The sequence below is a fragment of the Pelophylax lessonae genome, assembly GCF_965119305.1.
Source record: "Pelophylax lessonae genome assembly, chromosome: 13".
Classification (NCBI taxonomy): domain Eukaryota; kingdom Metazoa; phylum Chordata; class Amphibia; order Anura; family Ranidae; genus Pelophylax; species Pelophylax lessonae.
In genome coordinates, this window is record NC_138780.1 from 133993037 (window position 1) to 134010838 (window position 17802).

The 17802-nt window shown below is 40.9% G+C and overlaps 1 protein-coding gene across 1 annotated transcript in view; it reads left to right on the forward strand.

Annotated features, from left to right (window-relative positions):
• SPTBN5 (spectrin beta, non-erythrocytic 5) overlaps positions 1–17802 on the forward strand; it is a gene marked incomplete at its 5' end in the record, with an annotated part of 344281 nt that overhangs the window by 271524 nt on the left and 54955 nt on the right. Inside the window, 5 exons of the mRNA XM_082275221.1 lie at positions 1617–1730; positions 2554–2675; positions 5838–6000; positions 13612–13800; positions 13957–14034. Coding sequence (XP_082131347.1) covers positions 1617–1730; positions 2554–2675; positions 5838–6000; positions 13612–13800; positions 13957–14034 — 666 coding nt within the window. The remainder of the gene's footprint in view (positions 1–1616; positions 1731–2553; positions 2676–5837; positions 6001–13611; positions 13801–13956; positions 14035–17802) is intronic.

A 17802-nucleotide genomic window follows, 5' to 3' on the forward strand; every position in this document is an offset into this window, starting at 1 on the left:
GTGTCAAAGCCAAAGCATTTACATGAAAGCCAGGAATCTAATATTTTGAAAGAAGAGGGCAATAATGGCAGCCCCATACTGTTCTCATGACACAGTCACTTTCAGAAACATTGGGCAGGTCATTCACTTATGGATCTGCCATGTAAAACGTGGCATTATCTGCAGGCCCTTGTTTTCATATGTTTCCAAAGGAACATTGCCTGTATGTCTCCTAATTAGTACTATAAACAGTATTTTATTTGAGAAAAGAAAGTCATTAAATGTAATTTGTTGGTCTTTCAGGGTTGAAATCTTTGTAGTGGTAAGAATACTGCTCCCCCGTGACTTATGCTTCACATCTGTGTCATTCCATTAGCATAACCCACCATTACAGCCACCTGCAGGTCTTGCAATACACCCTGCTGTTTAGTCTGCTCGCAGTTTACTATGTTATAACTTGCATACCTCTATGCCAGAAGCATCATTAAAACGCTAGGTATTTTTCTATAACATTTGTTTTCCCAGATACTTTTTAAAATCTCTCTAAGTTATGGGTCTTTGGTTTATGCAAAAGTTATGTAATGGTGGAAACCAATGCAACTAAATAAAGTCATAATTAATCATTATTGAAACATCTGGAATTCTGCACATACTGATGGCATATGGTTTATATGTTTTTGGATTATTTAAAAACTTTTCATGTAAAAAAAACTTTAAAGGTAAGTCAGTCACCAACACAATTCCCAGAAACGTGGCTATAGTCTGATATTGGCAATTTTTCCAATTGCACTCTAAATGTAAGGATGAACTGGTGGAGGAAATTTGTGTTACTGAACCAAATTGTATAGGAAGCAAGTTGAATACGTCAGATAATGTAATGGCTCGGTTAAGTGGGTATGTTTCATTATAACAGACAGAACTAATGTGAGCAATAAGCAAAGTGGACAACTGGGAGAACTTCATAAGGGCAAGTATATTTAACCCAGTGATAGACCTCATCACCATTACTACCATAACAAAATAATAGTTTTGGGTGGGTGTCTTGGGTTTTCCATAATTACTGAACATTCCACCATGTACCTGAAGTATTTGAAGGATTTATCCTACCAGTGTAACTCAGTTTTTGTTAACGTGTATATAAAGGCAAAACTTATATTTTCTGGATACAGCAGGGAAAGGTTAGACCCCCTGTCAAGTTTTTATTGTTGTCTGTAGTCCCACTTGGGAAATACAACCCCTCTAATTGTCTTGGTGAACCTTGTCATGAAAGCAGAAAGTGAGAGGAAATCCAAAAATGTAGTCTTGTCACTGGAACAGGACATGAGGGACAGTGTTCTGATAACTGTATGAGGCGGGAGTTCCTCTCATTTTGAAAGAGATTTTCTCTTCCTTCCTGTTCCTTCTGTGTCTCCAGGACAGGAAGGAAATGTAAACCCCTCCAAATGGGACATAGAGGGCAAAAATAAACTGAAAGGGGTTTAACCTTTCCCTGTTCTAGCAAAAATAAAATTACATTTTGGGGTAAATGTGCATGTCTGTGTACAATAGACAGAAAGTCAGTACAAGTAAAGTAAGTCCTATGATAGCAGTAACCAGCTGTTGATATTTATTAATTCAGTCTTACCCATCCATTTTAGAGTGTGCTCATGCAGGCCTTGGACTATGGAAAGGATGTTGAGAGCGTCACCAACTTAATTCGGAGACATGAAGAAACTCTACGTGAAATCAAGGTCATCCAGACACAGAAAGAGGTACGTAAAACTAATACAGCAAAAATCTTGGAAAACAGTATATCAGATTAATTTTTAACAAGATTTTTAATTTTAAAGGTTTACTTTTATTTATTTTTTTTTATTTTTTTTACATCAAGTATAATAGCAAGATAGCTTAAAGTCGTACTGAAGTTTGCTGTAAGAAACAGTGAGCTGGCAGGCTTTTATTGCAGAAGAGACATGCCCCCTAAAATTCCCCTACTTGCCTGCAGTCTTCTCCATCGCTGTTAACTGAGCTGTGCATGCGCAACTCAGCTTACAATGCTGGGCTGGTCTCTCAGTGCCTGGATGACTAGCTCCTAGGCATGCGCAGGAGTGACATCACCCCCCCCCCCCCCCTTCATAGAAGGGACAATTGGACAAGTAAGTATTCACCCTTTAGTTCTACTTTAATTATAATTAGGCAGGGTAATGTTTACAATAATGCAGTGTTTTAAATTGTTCATACATAGGGGTCTATTTATCAGTCTTTTGAGATTTTTTCACTACTTTCCCCTAAATATTAAAATTTTTTCAAATGTACATTAATGTGGAAAATGTGAACTTGGGTAAAATATTTCGTAAATGGACACAGCAGTGTCTCTTTATAACTCAGATATAGTCTATGGACAATTTACTATATGCAAATACTTTGAATTAACGTGTTAAATGTCCAGAATATGTTGCCAAGTTTGAGGATCTATTTACAAATTGTTTCTTACTTTTGTTGGGATCTGATCCACATTATTCTCGGAAAATACCATCACTTGCCAAGAACCTTCAGGAACTAAAATTATTTTTTTACATAAATATTTCCTTGCAGGCTTTGCATCAAGAAGCAAAACGTCTGTCCCGTGGAAATTCATCAATGAGTGAACGCCTTACCTCAAAAGAGAAGGAGATGACAGATAGCTGGCAAAAACTCCAGCTCCAAGCTAACCAGAGGTATTGGAAAGGCAGCCTAACCAAAGTTATTTATAAAGTAACAGACATATTTTGTGTGTTGGTTAAGTGAGGGTAGATCGTAGATCAGTAACAATTGAATTTCTATTGAGAGCATCCAGCTCCTAGCTGAATCTCTAAAGAGTCATTTTATAAACAACACCACTCCTTAAAGGGTCAGACCAGCTAAACCAGTGGTTCTCAACCTTCCTAATGCCGCAACCCTTTAATACAGTTCCTCATGTTGTGGTGACCCCCAATCATAAAATTATTTTCGTTGCTACTTCATAACTGTAATTTTGCTACTGTTATGAATCTTAGTGTAAATATCTGATATGCAGGATGTATCATTGTTACAAATGGATGCAGGGGCTGCAGCCATGGTGCAGGAGATGTAGGGGCTGCAGGCATGGTGCAGGAGATGCAGGGGCCGCGGGCATGGTGCAGGAGATGCACGGGCTGTGGGCATGGTGCAGGAGATGCAGGGGCAACGGGGATGGTGCAGGAGATGCAGGGGCTGCAGTCATGGTGCAGGGGATGTGGGCATGGTGCAGGAGATGCAAGGGCTGCGGGCATGGTGCAGGAGATGTAGGGGCCGCGGGCATTCTGCAGGAAATGCAGGGGCTGCGGGCATGGTGTAGGAGATGCAGGGCTGCGGGAATGATGCAGGGCTGTGGACATAGTACATGCAAAGCTGTGTGCATGGTACAGGAGAGGCAGTGCTGCAGGCATAGTACAGGAGATGCAGTGCTGCGGGCATGGTACAGGAGATTCTCCTGAGGAGATGCAGGGGCTGTGGAGGGGTCTCAATTACCGTTTAGTGAGGCGCCTTGCATTTAAAAATTGCACCGCCTGGCGCCAACACGTTACCGCGCATGTGCTGTCTGCCTGAGAATAGCCGAGCATGTACAGGCCTTCCCAAGCGGTGGCAACACATGTGCAGTGTACCTGTCGGGCCTGCCACGGCCATTTTTTTTTTTCAGGTGCTGGTGCCGCGGCACATTGCCTGCCTAAGAGCTTCGGAAATATGTGTTTTCCGATGGTCTTAGGTGATCCCAAAGGGATCGCGACCCACAGGTTGAGAACTGCTGAGCTAAACTGATATACAGTATCATTTTTGTGCAGATGCCAGCAAGCTTGATATCCCTGCTGGAAGATCCCAAAGGATATTAGTAACCTGTGGGTGATCAAGCCTGTTTTTGCTACTATCCATAATGAAATATCAGTTATGGGTGAAATACCCCTTTAAGCATCACAGGAGGCCCCATAAAAATAAATGTTTTCTCAGTTTGCATGAAATGTACACTCAGATGTTGTTCCATGTTTGATTTTGTGTTACATTTTGGATGATGTCCAGGTATTTTTGAATTGCTTCTGATCTCTTTGAGCATTTAGTTTTTACATATAGATCTAGCCATGTGGGTATAACAAATTTTCAAGAAACACATGAGGTAATGTACAAAGTGGTTTTCACATTTCTGTAAATTAACCTTTAGTAGAACCTTTCTGTTGTACTCCATTGCAGTTTTCACTTGGTTGGGAGGATTTTAATGCTTTTTCTGCCCCCAGTAACAGAATGGAAGTGAAGGGAAACACATACAGGTGCATCTCATAAAATTAGAATATCATCTTTGAATATCATCAAAAAGTTAATTTATTTCAGTAATTCAATTCAAAAAGTGAAACGTTACACACAGAGTGATACATTTTAAGCATTTCTTTCTTACAATTTTGGTGATTATGGCTTACAGCTAGTGAAAATCCAAAATTCAGAATCTCAGAAAATAAGAAAAGACCAATAAAAAAAAAAAAAAAAATTTAATACAGAAATGATGGCTTACTGAAAAGTATGTCCATGTACAGTATAGTATGCTCTCAATACTTGGTTGGGGTTCCTTTTGCATGAATTACTACATCAATACCGCGTGGCATGGAGGTGATCAGCCGGTGGCACTGCTGAGGTGTTATGGAAGCCAGGTTTCTTTGATAGTGGCTTTCAGCTCATCTGCACTGTTGGGTCTGGTGTCTCATCTTCCTCTTGAAAATACCCCACAGATTCTCTGTGGAGTTTAGGTCAGGCAAGTTTGCTGGCCAATCAAGCACAGTGGTTCCATGATCATAAAACCAGGTATAGGTACTTTTAGCTGTGTGGGCAAATAATCACTGACTGTGGAAACTTCACTCTGGACCTCATGCAACATGGATTAATGGTAAGCCTACCATCTCTCTTTGAAGTATCCCTCACAGTGTAGCTAGAGGGGCTATGTTGGCACCTACACTGCCTTAATAACAAAAAGTAAAGGAAGATATGCAAAATGAGACACAGAGGGCTTAAAAACCTGATGGGGGTTTAACCCTTCACTACCCCTTTACTACTCTATCCAAAAAGAAAATATTTTAGATGTACTTTAACTAAATGAAGCAGCAAAGCAGAGCCATATTGTTACCTCAAGCCTTAGATTATTCCCTGGCTGCTGCCATTCAGATCATTCCTACTGCCCCCACCCTGTTTACCCTCTTCTGTCTGGCAGCACAAGATGTTTCTAAAGAAATAAAAGTAATTCCCATTGATAAATTACTGATGTGTTCACAAGCTAGTATTTAGCAGATTTATGTGTTCTTGCTTGGTAGCAGCAGTAAAGATCTCTGCAAGCAGGGAATGGTAGCTCTCTTAAACAGGCATTTTATGACATCCCATGCTTAAACTGCCTGCCCATATATGAAAAAAAAGAAATACTAGCAAAAGCAGTTGGCTCTCTATTAATGTGAGTGATAATACGCAAACATAAATCCTGAAGGATTTGCAACTTTGAGTTTTTAACATTTTAAACATCCTAATGGTGAGTAAATTCATCAATCAATAAGAAAAATAAAACAAAGGTTAATTTTTTTTTTAATATTCCCTGTATGAATAAGAATAAACCATTGGTGAAAAGGCACATGGCAGTCTGTGGTCCGAGATCAGAATAAATGATAGCACAGTAAGCTGGGCTGTGCTTTAATGTCTAATCCTTTGTGGTTGTATTTCAAAAGACTGTAGCTTTATGGATGAATTATGGAACATTTGTCCATTGCTATATCCCTTCTGGCACAGAAAGTGTGCACCAGCATTATCTGAGTCCACTCTGTCCAGTCCACTGAACAACACGTTTCATTCCTTGGCAGGAAGGAGAAATTAGACGCCTCTTACCATCTGCAAAGGTTCAATGCTGATATACGAGAGATAACCGACTGGGTGCAGAAACTCCAGGCCCTGATGGAAGGGGTTGCTTTGCCAAAAAATGCTGGAGATGTTGAAGCCAGGATTGAAGAGCACCAGGAGAGAAAGGTATGCCTCTAGCTGAGTAACCAAACCAGAGTGTATTTGAAATTTTTGATTTTTTACATTTTGCTAGATAAATGCAACAGTTTTGTTTTTATTTAGGGTGTTCCCAACTGCTCACTTTGGTTGACTCATAGGAGCCATAAAAAAAGAAGCTAGAAGTGGTTTCTGTGGCATACCACCACATTTACTTTATTCTTCTAACCTGGGTCAGAAAAATAATAGAATTTGTCTGGTTGCTATGGGGATCCTTTCCAATATTTTCTTTTTTTCTGCTTTAGTTTTTAGCTTCAGCTCTGACAAACTAAATATATGTCATTTTAAAGGGGAATTGTAGTGTATACAGTGCTGTTTCCTATAATACAGGCATGCCGTAACAACTACATTACATAGGGTAAGGCACTGGCCTTCAGAGTTGGGAATGGTGTATATGTATCTCCAATGTTTCTTCCCTACACATGATCAGGGACTCCAGAATTTGTGTCTGTTATGGAGAAAGCAAACTTTGTTTTTTTTTTTTTCCAGAGCTAAAAAAGCCCAGAGGCTTTTGTAGAGCTAAACCCTCTATCCTAAGGTCCATGTCTTACCTGTTACCAAGCCCTTTTTAGTTACTTTTAGATGTTCAAAGGTTTTTTATGCATGAACTGACTGATTGTGAGGGCTCTTTCATTTCTCATCATCAGCTTTCATTCGCTCTCTCTATGCTGTGTGAGCTTGTGGCTGAGTGAAAAGTCTGGCTGCTGACATTGTACCAAAACAGTACATATGCTGTCTGTTTGCTTTTGGAAACCCATTAGTAGGTACCATAGCCAGTCAGGAACTTATATACGTTTAGTTAGTGGCTGGGATAAGTAGATACTTTTTTGTTTTATGCTATGGACTGTCTTTATTTACTGCTTTGCTAAAATAAAATGCAGAACAAACCTGCTTGGACTGTTTCTGTATGTCCTTGTCTCTTGCATGGTTTACTGCTGCCACTACCTACCAGTTGAGCAAGTTCCCTTTACAATAGATATACAATTCTACCCACAGAATTCTTGGGACTCAAGCTAAAGATGGTTTAAGTGGTACACTTCACTGGCTAACGTTTTTGCAAACTTAAACCAATAAAAAGCATTATGGGTGGTAGATCCCTAATGTTTTTCAGAAGCTTGCTCAACTACTACTGTAAATAAAGCTATGAGGATTCTTGGTTTTGTACTATGGGTCCCCTGCTCTCCAGAAAATTCCAGGCCAGCCAAAGACATGAGATGATATCGCTTGATCCCCCAGTTTGTCTCTGGATATGAAAAGGAATGGTTGGGCTTTCTAATGTTTTTCTATGAGAAAGGGCCTTCTATAGGGCATGAGAGTTCTTGCTCTCCAGTTGAGGGATGTCATGCTGTGTAAAGGGCATTTAAGAGGAGCTGCTTGGGCGATGGTCCATGCAGAGAGGCTGTGCAAGACTGAGCACAATGGAAGGCTGCAGACAGAGTGAAGGCTGTCAAGCTGCAGTGTTCCAGTGAGGCCAAGCAGTGGGAAGTCACTTCTCCTGTTTGTGCCATACCACTCCCACATGAACATCGTGTTACAAATATTACAGATATGTTGTACAAAAAGCCCTAAGTGACTGTCATTACACTGTAGACTGCAGAGAGCGCATTTAGTGGACTGTATATACAGGCGCTAGACTACCAAAATGTTACGTTATTAAAAGTTTGTTCCGGATGCATGTTCACATGCAGTTGTAATGTGTTTGCTGTGCATTTGCATCATATTTACATGTATACTCATGCATTTGAGGTGTGTTCATATGCATTCATGTGTTTTCCTTTAAGTTTTTCCTAGCATATGCATTTGTAAACGCAGTTAAAAACGCAGTCGACTGCATCTGGTTTAACAAGTCTGAAAAAGATGATAAGTAAGAGGAACATTGTGTACCAAGCCAAGGGTTGACTGGACACATGCCTGAACATGCATGAACTTATGCTCCATCTTGTATAAACTACAGTAGCAAATGATTACTTTGCTAATCAGATTCAAACTGGCAATGGAAAGTGACAGTTGAAGAAGGGACATTTTAATAGGGTTGGTTAGGAAAGCACAGACAGTTCTTAACCACTTAAGCCCCGGAGGATTTGGCTGCTAAAGGACCAGGGGTTTTTTTGCGATTTTTTACTGCATGACTTTAACGGACAATTGCGCGGTCGTGCGACGCTGTACCTAAACGAATTTGACGTCCTTTTTTTCCCACAAACAGAGCTTTCTTTTGGTGGTATTTGATCACCTGTGCGATTTTTTGATCACGCGCTATAAACAAAAAAAGAGCGTAAATTTTGCAAAAATAACAATATTTTTCACATTTTTTTATATGAAATTCCCCAAAAAAAAAAGTAAAAATCAAAATTTTTTAACATTTTTTGGCCAATTTGTTTTATGCTACCTATGTTTGGTAAAAAAAATCGCAAAAAGCGTATTTTGATTGGTTTGCGCAAAAGTTATCGCGTTTACTAACAAAGAGAAAGATTTTTGTCATTTTTGGTGTTTTTTTTTTTAACGCGTAATGGCGGCGATCTGCGATTTTTTTTCGGTACTGCGACATTGCGGCGGACAGATCGGACCCTTGACTGACATTTTTGACACTTTTGGGGTTACCAGTGACATTACTGCAGTAATCAGTGCTATACATATGCACTGTTACTGCAAAAATGACACTGGCAGGGAAGGGGTTAACTTTATTGGACAGGGAGGGGTTAAGTGTGTCCTAGGGGCGTGCTTTCTACTGTGTAGGGACATTCCTATTGGTGTAAAAGCAAAGATCAACCGTTCTACATAGTAGAACGGTCAGATCTTTACTTTTACACAGGGAGAACTGACAGGCAGCTTGTTTACACAAGCTGCTCTGTCTTTCTCCCTTCACAGGAGCGATCGCAGTGTGACTGGCGGACATCGAGTCCGCCGGTCACACGCACTGACTTGCCTGTGAACGAGCCGCGGCGGGCGCGCGCCTGCCCACTATAGGCTCGCAAGTCAGTGACAGGCGAGTGACGTACCGATACGTCACTCTGCCTGGCCGGGGCTGACCGCCGCAGTATATAGTCGTGCGGCGGTCGGCAACCGGTTAAAAAATTAGTCCATTCTTATTTTGTGGGATGGAGTTGCATAACAGTCTGGGTTAAACGAAAAAAAAAAAAAAGGACCGTAGCATTTGTTGAAGATTGAAAAAAGTTTAAACACATCAATCAACATGAACATACCATATAAATCATTTTAAACTTCCATCTTAAGACCAGATAATGCAAAATGCTTTATATTTATCTTAGGCAGAAAATCCTCTTCTATACCATTGTCAAATTTAGTGTGATTTGTTTGCTGCCAACTGGCTTTTCCTGACCTTGTGGGTAAGCTCCACCTGCAACAACCCCTGCTTCCAATGAGAGTGCCCTTACGGCTCTTGAGGAAGATTGATTGAAAAGTGGCATGACAGCTGGCAGGGTTTTAGCTATAAAATCTGGGTCAGTCAGACCCCTAGTAACAAAGTGATACTAAATCAGAGAGGAACACAGAAAACACATCGTGTTTAAATGAGCAGTGATTTACTGATACTTAAAATGAAATAATAAAAATTAGAAATTTCTTTAAATATAGTGCCTGGGGAGGGGATCCCCTCAGTCTGCCTGTAAAGTGGCGCATATGTACCGTGTATAGATCCTGCTGCAGTAAAAGTGATATTTATAAATCCAATAAAAATATATTTTCTGTGCAAGCTTTCTTTATTTTATAAACTACGGCTTGGAAAGCCAGTCTGTATGTTGAGGCCACAATTTAGTGCACTCGGAACAAGATTATAGATTTTTTGGATACATTCTTGTGTCTGTTTCGCAGACTTTGGATAGAAGTAACAGGTGAGGAAATGTTGGGCTTTGGGTGTTGGTGGTCCCTTCACACCATAACCCTATAGAGGTACTCTTGATGAAAGCAAGAATTGACCTTGCTGTCAAAAATTGAAATTATATGCATCTGTCAGGTGCGGAAAAATTGGTCCAGTGCTAATTATGCCCATGAAACCTATACCAAAAAATTTCTTCACAATAAAATCAACACCCACAAAGCTAGGCAGCCGAGGCAGTCTTGCATAGATTCCACATCCCAAAAACAATTAATCTGCAACATTGGCATCAGGTGCTTGAAAGCTGCTGCTAATCCATGATTCATTTTGATAAATGCCAGCCGGTCAATGGAGTCTGTGGACAGACGCACTCTTTTATCTGTCACATAAACCTCCGGCAACACTGAATGTCCATTCTGAAAACATGCTGGATGCAGGGCAGCCCAGCAGCTCGATTGCATACTGAGAAAGTTCTGGCCAGTGGTCTATTCTCATGACCCAGTAACCGAGTGGATCGTCAACTGGAAAGCTCTACATGTCTGTTTTTGCCCCTAGATAATCTCCCACCATATGATGCAGATGCTGCCGATGGGATGCGGAAGCTGACAGCCCTGGGCACCGAGGACTAAAAAAAATTTGAAGTGCATCACTGAGTCAGGCACCTTCCCCACTGCTCTTCACTAACAGAAGCCTCAAAACGTATTAAAAATTAAACGTATTAAAACGTGTTAAAAATTAGGGAGCCCATGCACCGCATGTTTGTGGAGACATGAGAAGCAGAGTCCTCAAGGTCACTGAGAATTAAAGTATTTGGAGCTGCCTCCTCCCAGCCACGTACTACTCTCAAGGGTTCTGGGGATGGAAAACCATCTCTTAAGGTTGGACGTATGTCTTCCTCTGCTTCAATGTCTCCAAAACTGCCATAATCTTCCTTCTCCCCCTCCTCTTGTGTGTTCTGTAGCATGCAAGAATGGTGTCTGCAAAAAAGCAGGCCTTGAGAGGAAAGGAAGTCCTCCTCTTCCTCCCACTACTCTGCTGCGAGTGCTATGTCCACAACGCCATGCAGAGTCTGCTCCAGCAGGATCACAACAGGAATTGTGTCACCTAATGCATGCATTATCACAGCTCACCATCCTTGTTGCCTTCTCAAATGGTGACAGTACAGTGCATGCATCCTTTATCAGCAGCCATTGGCATGGGAAAAAAAAAGCAGAGCCGTCGTTGTGCCATACTCACACAGGTACTTGTTAATGGCCCTCCGCTGCAGCTTTGCCAAAGTTGAGTTCCACTGGTGGGCAAGTCATAAATCAGGCGGTTTTCAGGCAGGTAGAATTCCCGCTGAATTTCAGCCAACCGCTGTGCATGACCACTTGAAATGGCTACAGACTCTTGACTGCACATTTAGTGCAGTATACTGAAGTTCATTAGTGTGCTTTTACGGCAGTGTATTGAGGTGCGTTAGTGCCCTTTTACTGCAGAATATTTAAACTGCTCAGACCCCACTCACATACCTGAGTAACCTTAAAGTTAGAATGCTACTACTCTATAAAAAAAACTGTGCGGAAAAAAGGCCACAAGCAACTGTATGGTAGAATAAAAGGATGTATTATGGAAATGCTGTTAAACAATGCATGAAACCATGAACAGGCAATTTGAACATGTTTAAAGATATTGTACTAGATGTGTGTACATTGACCCGTAAGATGGCCATCAACAGAACCGTTGTGATGCTAAATTAAATTAAAAATGATGCAAATAGGGTTAAAAGTATCAGCATTAACTAACTAAAAAATATAGGTCCATGTGTGAATACTACACATACAGCCCCAATAGCAGGTGGTTGTATGCATTCCTTACAAAGGGGGTACCCCTAGAGGTGGCTATATACTACCTGGGGCCTAATTGTCAGTATAAGTCATAAGTATAAGTCAGCTTTTGTTTGGGCCTTTCTGTGAAGTGATGCATGTGGAAATATTCTTTTAAGAGTGTGTAATGGATGGCTTATGGGCTGCTAAGTGAAGCGCAGTCTCTATGGCATTACTGTGGGCAGTAAGGATTGTAGTTTCATTGTTCTGCTCACTTCTGCTGGTATGCAACAGGTCCAGTCCCAGAAGTCCCAGTCTTCAAGATCAGTTCCTTCTGATCAGGTCCTCACTGGCAGTAGGCACACACAGCAACGGGTCTCCCCAGCTCTGGTCCCAAGACACAGTGACTCTCTGTGGCTCATTCTCTCAGCTCCCTGGATGCTCAGAACACAGCAGTGGGTCTGCACACTCTGGTTCCTGAGCTGCTCTGTCTCCTCTGTAGCAGTCTCTCTGGGTACTGATAGGTCTGACAGCAGGGCGGCTAACTCTGCATCCCTCTGGAAAAAGACCCAGTTCGGTCTCAAAATGCCCAGGAAAAGGGTGTAGGGAATCCTCAATACTGATGTCCACAGCTCTATCCAAGTCACTTTGCAGCGCTCCTTTGAGAACTACATATCTTAATTTCCCATGCACTATTGTGTTATCCAGGGGGAGGGGATGAGTAAAAGCTCTCCTTATCTGTGTGCATTTCAGTCTGGGTAGTGAAGTTCACAGTATTGTCAATTTGCATCTGACTGTGCTCCTTAGGGATTACATGTCCCATGATCCTCCTCCCTGCAGCATCATTAAGTCTCCTTCTTATAGGCTCAAAACCACTGCCAGGATAGAGAGGGGGTGAGAAGGCCACTCTGTCTGGGATGGAACTGCTTTGACACCCCCCTTGGGTGCTTACTTCTGCCAAACAATGCATCAGCCCTCCAAACCGTTCCGAGCAGACCGAGAGCTAGTGTCGGCCTTTTTTACCCCAAGCATCGTACACAGACAATATGTTGGGATAGAACCAAAAGAATGACTATATTTAAACTCAGACACATGCTTTATACCCCACAGGAGGACATTCCTCCTCTTGAGGATATTAGCATGACAGCACAACTTCAAACACCAATCCAATTACCAGCTAACAACTAATAGTGATCTTACTTTACCAGTGATGTAATTAACAAACATATATCATCCCATCATAGATACCTCCAAGAGTTAGCCAAGCTAGCCAACAGACAGAAATGGGAAAGACCTACTTAACAATAAACACATAGCAAACCCCACCCCACCCCACCTCAGACTATCCGGCAACAGTCTATGAGACAAACTCCTACAATATTCTAGCAGTCTTAAAGATGAAATTAATTTATCTTCATAGATTTCTTACAGGATATTGTTGATAAATGTTTCTGTCCCAAGTGAAGGAGCCTCTCCAACTCAGGCTGCAGGAGGGACACCATTTTTCCTCTGACCATTATCCTGTACAAGATTAAATATTACACATTTTCATCCACTCCAGAAGGGAAGCTTTATTGTCCTTATTCAGAGAAGTAATCCAAACTACGCTCTCAGCGTTAGGTGGTTGCCCATCATTAAAGAATGATCTGCTTTCTCCATGGGCCATAATCAGTGGGTAGGAGGCTTTCCCCTAGTTCTCTTCTAAAGCCCCTGTCCTGGTTGGGTCTGTCACACTATCTCAGTGCAGCAGCAGGGGAGTAGGGGTGAGAGGAGAACAACATGCTGCATAACACACAGAAGTCCCGAGAGCTGCAAACAGCCAGGACACGGCTACTGCCTATAGCTTCAGGCCTTCTGTGCCTAAATGTAAATTCAGCCCTTCATGTGTAGCAGGTATATTTTAATAGACTACATACCCTTTCACTTAATGTGTTCTTCCACCAGGCAGAGATCGAAGCACGCACAGAGAGAGTCAATGCAGTGAAGACCTCTGGGCAGAAGCTGAGCAATTCTGGCCATTATGCAGCTGATGAAATTCGACTTACTCTTTCCAGTATGGAAGATGCTTGGGATCAGCTTATTAAATCCTGGAGAGGACAGAACCTCAAGCTGTGTCAGGCTCGTGACCTACAGGTAATACTTTTTTAAATTAAATTATTTACTTCTAAAGTTTGATGACTTGTATATATTTTTTTCATTAGTCCTATGTGCTGTTGCGCACTGCCAGTTATTTTACTCCTGTTAATAGCCATGTTTTTATGTATGTATATGTTTCCTTTTTTTTAACAGAAATTTTTAAGTATTGTCGATCAAAGCGAGAAGTGGCTGAATAGTAAAGAAGCGTTCTTAGCCAATGAAGATCTAGGGGTGAGTGGAAATGAATCATCAGACACAGGTCTGGGCAGCAAGTAAAATCTGCCAATAAACTGCTGTCCAGGAAACTACATTGTTGTACAATACCTTGTAGCCAGATTCAGCAATGTGTTCACTGACTACAAACCGTCATCACAAGAATCTGTACATTGCCCCTTCACTCTTCCCTTTCTGGAGTGTGTAAGAAAGTCTACAGAGAGACTAGAAAGTGACTAGTCTATTACCAGAGAATGAAATGGCCTGAATTTTCATAGATTTAGACTACTCAGGTCCTGCTAGTTACAAGAGTTGGCAGGGTAGCCATGTGCAGAAGAAGAATGGCAGGACAAAAACGAGAGACCTATGGAGTCTATTTATAAATGTTTTCAGCACAAGATTAACACAAATTTCCCCTTAAAATTAACACGATTTTGTAATTGGATTAAAGTGGAAATATGTGTAATTCATGTGTGCATGATGTGTGAAAACATTTATAGATAGACCCCCTAAATCAGTATAAAGCATCTGTCAGTAAAATGATCTTTAATCACATTTAAATGCGCTGAATAACACAAAGAACTCTAAAGCTGAAACTTACAGTGAGATAACACTACATCTATAAATACAAAAACAAAAGTGATCCAAGCGATTGATAAAAATAAATATAATCCAAACGATCGATAAAAATAAATATAATATTGAAAGTCCAAAATCAGTGAAGAGTTGACGTCACTGAGTGTTACGGAGATCCCGGAAGGACAGGAGCAGCATATAGCCTGCGGCTTGTCTCTATGTCTGATGCTTTAAACTTGCTGTAACTAGGGATGATCGAACTTTTGAAAAGTTCGGTTCGACCAGAACACCCGAATTTCCCAAAAGTTCGGTTCGGATTCCAGAACCCCATTGAAATCAATGGGACCCGAACTTCTGGAATCAAAAAACACAATTTTGAAGCACTAAAACCCAATAAATGCCCCTAAATAGTGCCTAGGGTTCTGGGTCATACCCCAGGGACTATGAATCAGGCAAAAAAAAGTTCTTAAAAATTGTCGTTTTTGATATATATATATATATATATATATATATATGTATATGTATACCCCTAACCCAGAATCTGCATAGTGGGGTCACCCTGACATGGCAGAGTTCGGTCACCCTGACATGGCAGAGTCAGTTCACCCTAAACTAAACTATGGTCACCCTGACATGGCAGAGTCAGTTCACCCTGAACTACACTACGGTCACCCTGACATGGCAGAGTCAGTTCACCCTTAACTACACTACGGTCACCCTGACATGGCAGAGTAAGGTCACCCTAAACTACACTACGGTCACCCTGACACTTAAAGCTATCCCTACAAAAACTAGATTTTTGAATCTAACTATAGTGGTATATAGTACCCTAACTACACTGCATATCCCTTTCCTCACACTAATAATTGCAAAATGACACTGGAGCTTTGCAAGCAGCAGGAGAAACCCAAATGCTTCCACTCTCTTCCACAGCCTCTGTATTACAGTGCTAGAGTTTTGGCGGGGCTATGTTATATACTGGGGGGCGTATGGGGGGCGTATTCACTACTGATTGGGCTCTGGACCCCGTAGTCACTCCAATCACATTTTACTGATGTTTCTGGGCCAATCATGGGCTTTTAAAGCCCAGTTCCTGTCCCATTGCATTTTGGGCGGTTCTGGTGGCCGAATTCCGAACTTTTACCGCAAAAAGTTCGGAATTCGGCCGAATTTCGAACACCCAATGTTCGGGTCGAACCGATGGTCGACCCGAACCGTTCGATCATCCCTAGCTGTAAGTGCAACTATTATTCTTTTAAATAAATTCACTTTGCTATTTTACACTATGGCGATTTTTATTGTATTTTTCCGAGATCATCATCCGGTGCAAAGCTGAATATCATTAAAGAGCCACAGCGGAGAGGTCCATTTGTTACCATAATATCTGCTTACCTCTGACGTGCTTGACCCTTTGGGGTCTCTCTGTCTGGTAAGCAGGTTTTCTGTGTGGTGTTGGAGACACATTGTGGTGGAAGTTCACTTCTTACTTTACATATTTATTTTGTTTTTGGTTGGAATTCAAATAACTCGCTAATTTTGGACTTTCAATATAATATTTATCTTTATCAATCGTTTGGATTATGCATGGGGTATTCACTCAGCACTTTATTGTTCAATACAACACTTTATTATTTAAAATATTATACTATGTTCACTATTTAGTAATAATTCATCACAGCGCAGCTTTTGTTTTTGTAAGTAAAATTATCATTGTTGACCGGAGCATGTGGTTAAACTGTGATGTCAATAGAGATGATCAATTTCTTTTATTTTTCATTTATTTATTTATTTTTTTTGCCCTTAGATTTGTGTGGGCATAACAAAAATACCAAGTAACACTTTCCTATTTTCAATAATTCTCGGCTCCTTAGTGAGCAGAAATCCTGGAAATATTACCATATATACAGCTCTATTTAGCACAGTGGGTACAGAAGTCTACAGATTTTGCTTCAGTGAACCTGTGTTCAAAGACGCAGGTTCACTTTAAAGCAGTATTAAGCGCAAAATCAAAAACTGTAACATAGTGCAGCTTGCCACCATTAGATGTGGTGGCTGCATTAGTTTTCTTTTTTTTTTTTTACACTTGTTGTCCTCTGTTTTCACTCGGTGATCTGTCCAATAACATTTATTAGGGTGCTTACATTCTGTAACCAACAGAGACACATTTGGACAGGGACTTTGTCAGTCTGGGGGAGGGGAGTGTTAGATGCACTTGCAGAGATACACTAGAAAAATTGAAGCCAAACTCCAGCTAATATATTATGTTTATATTACAGTATTGTTCCTTTTGGGATAATATTTTATACAAATAAATAGAAGCTGATCATTTCAAGCAAACTTGTCAGTGTTAAAAATGTTTGTTTCATCCCTGTAAATGCTACATCTGTAGGACAGTTTGTTCTTTTGAAAAAGATCAGACTTACTGGCCAGATCACCAGTAGAAAATAAAGGAAATAGAACGTATGCAGCCATTATATCTAAGAATTGGAAAGCAGTAGTGTGATTAAAAAAAAAATCATTTGGGTTTACTACTGATTTAATGCTGGTCCCCGCAGCAGTTATAATCCTTTTCCCTTCTTTGCTCCACTCAGTGGCTGGAAGGAAAGAGAGAGAGGGAGACATACTTCAGGTATGGCGGAGCTTTTGACTCACTCCTATTCTTACTCCAGTGCCAGTTCTTGGCAATTTGCTGCTGAGGCACCAGCACTGTCATCTGGGTGTCCTGGGAATCCTCAGCCATTTGTAAGCTTTATGTAAGATGGAATAGTAGTTTACACAGGATGACTACTCATTCTGGTAGGTGAGCAGAATGCAAAGGGAGAAAAATCAAACATACTGGAAGTATAAGTTGCTGTGGGGATCAGATTTAGAGTGCCCCAATATCTTCGCCTGGTATGGGCAAAACACCTTTTTTCAAAGAAACATGGAGGCTCCCACTGCTGACTTCTCATTCAGAAAAATCTAGTTGCCTGGCTGTCATCCTGATCCTCTGGCTTTGTTATTTTGAGTCACAAACCCAGAAAAAGCATGTCTATAGTTCTGACCACGCTAAATTTACTGATCTACATAGTGGTTTGGAGTCATTGACAATACCACTAAAGCCAAAAAGTCAAAATGACAGCCAAGCAACTGGCATTTTCAGATGGAGGTCAGCAATTTCAATTTCACTAAATAAGTGCTTTTTAGATACATAACGGTTGTTTAATTGAA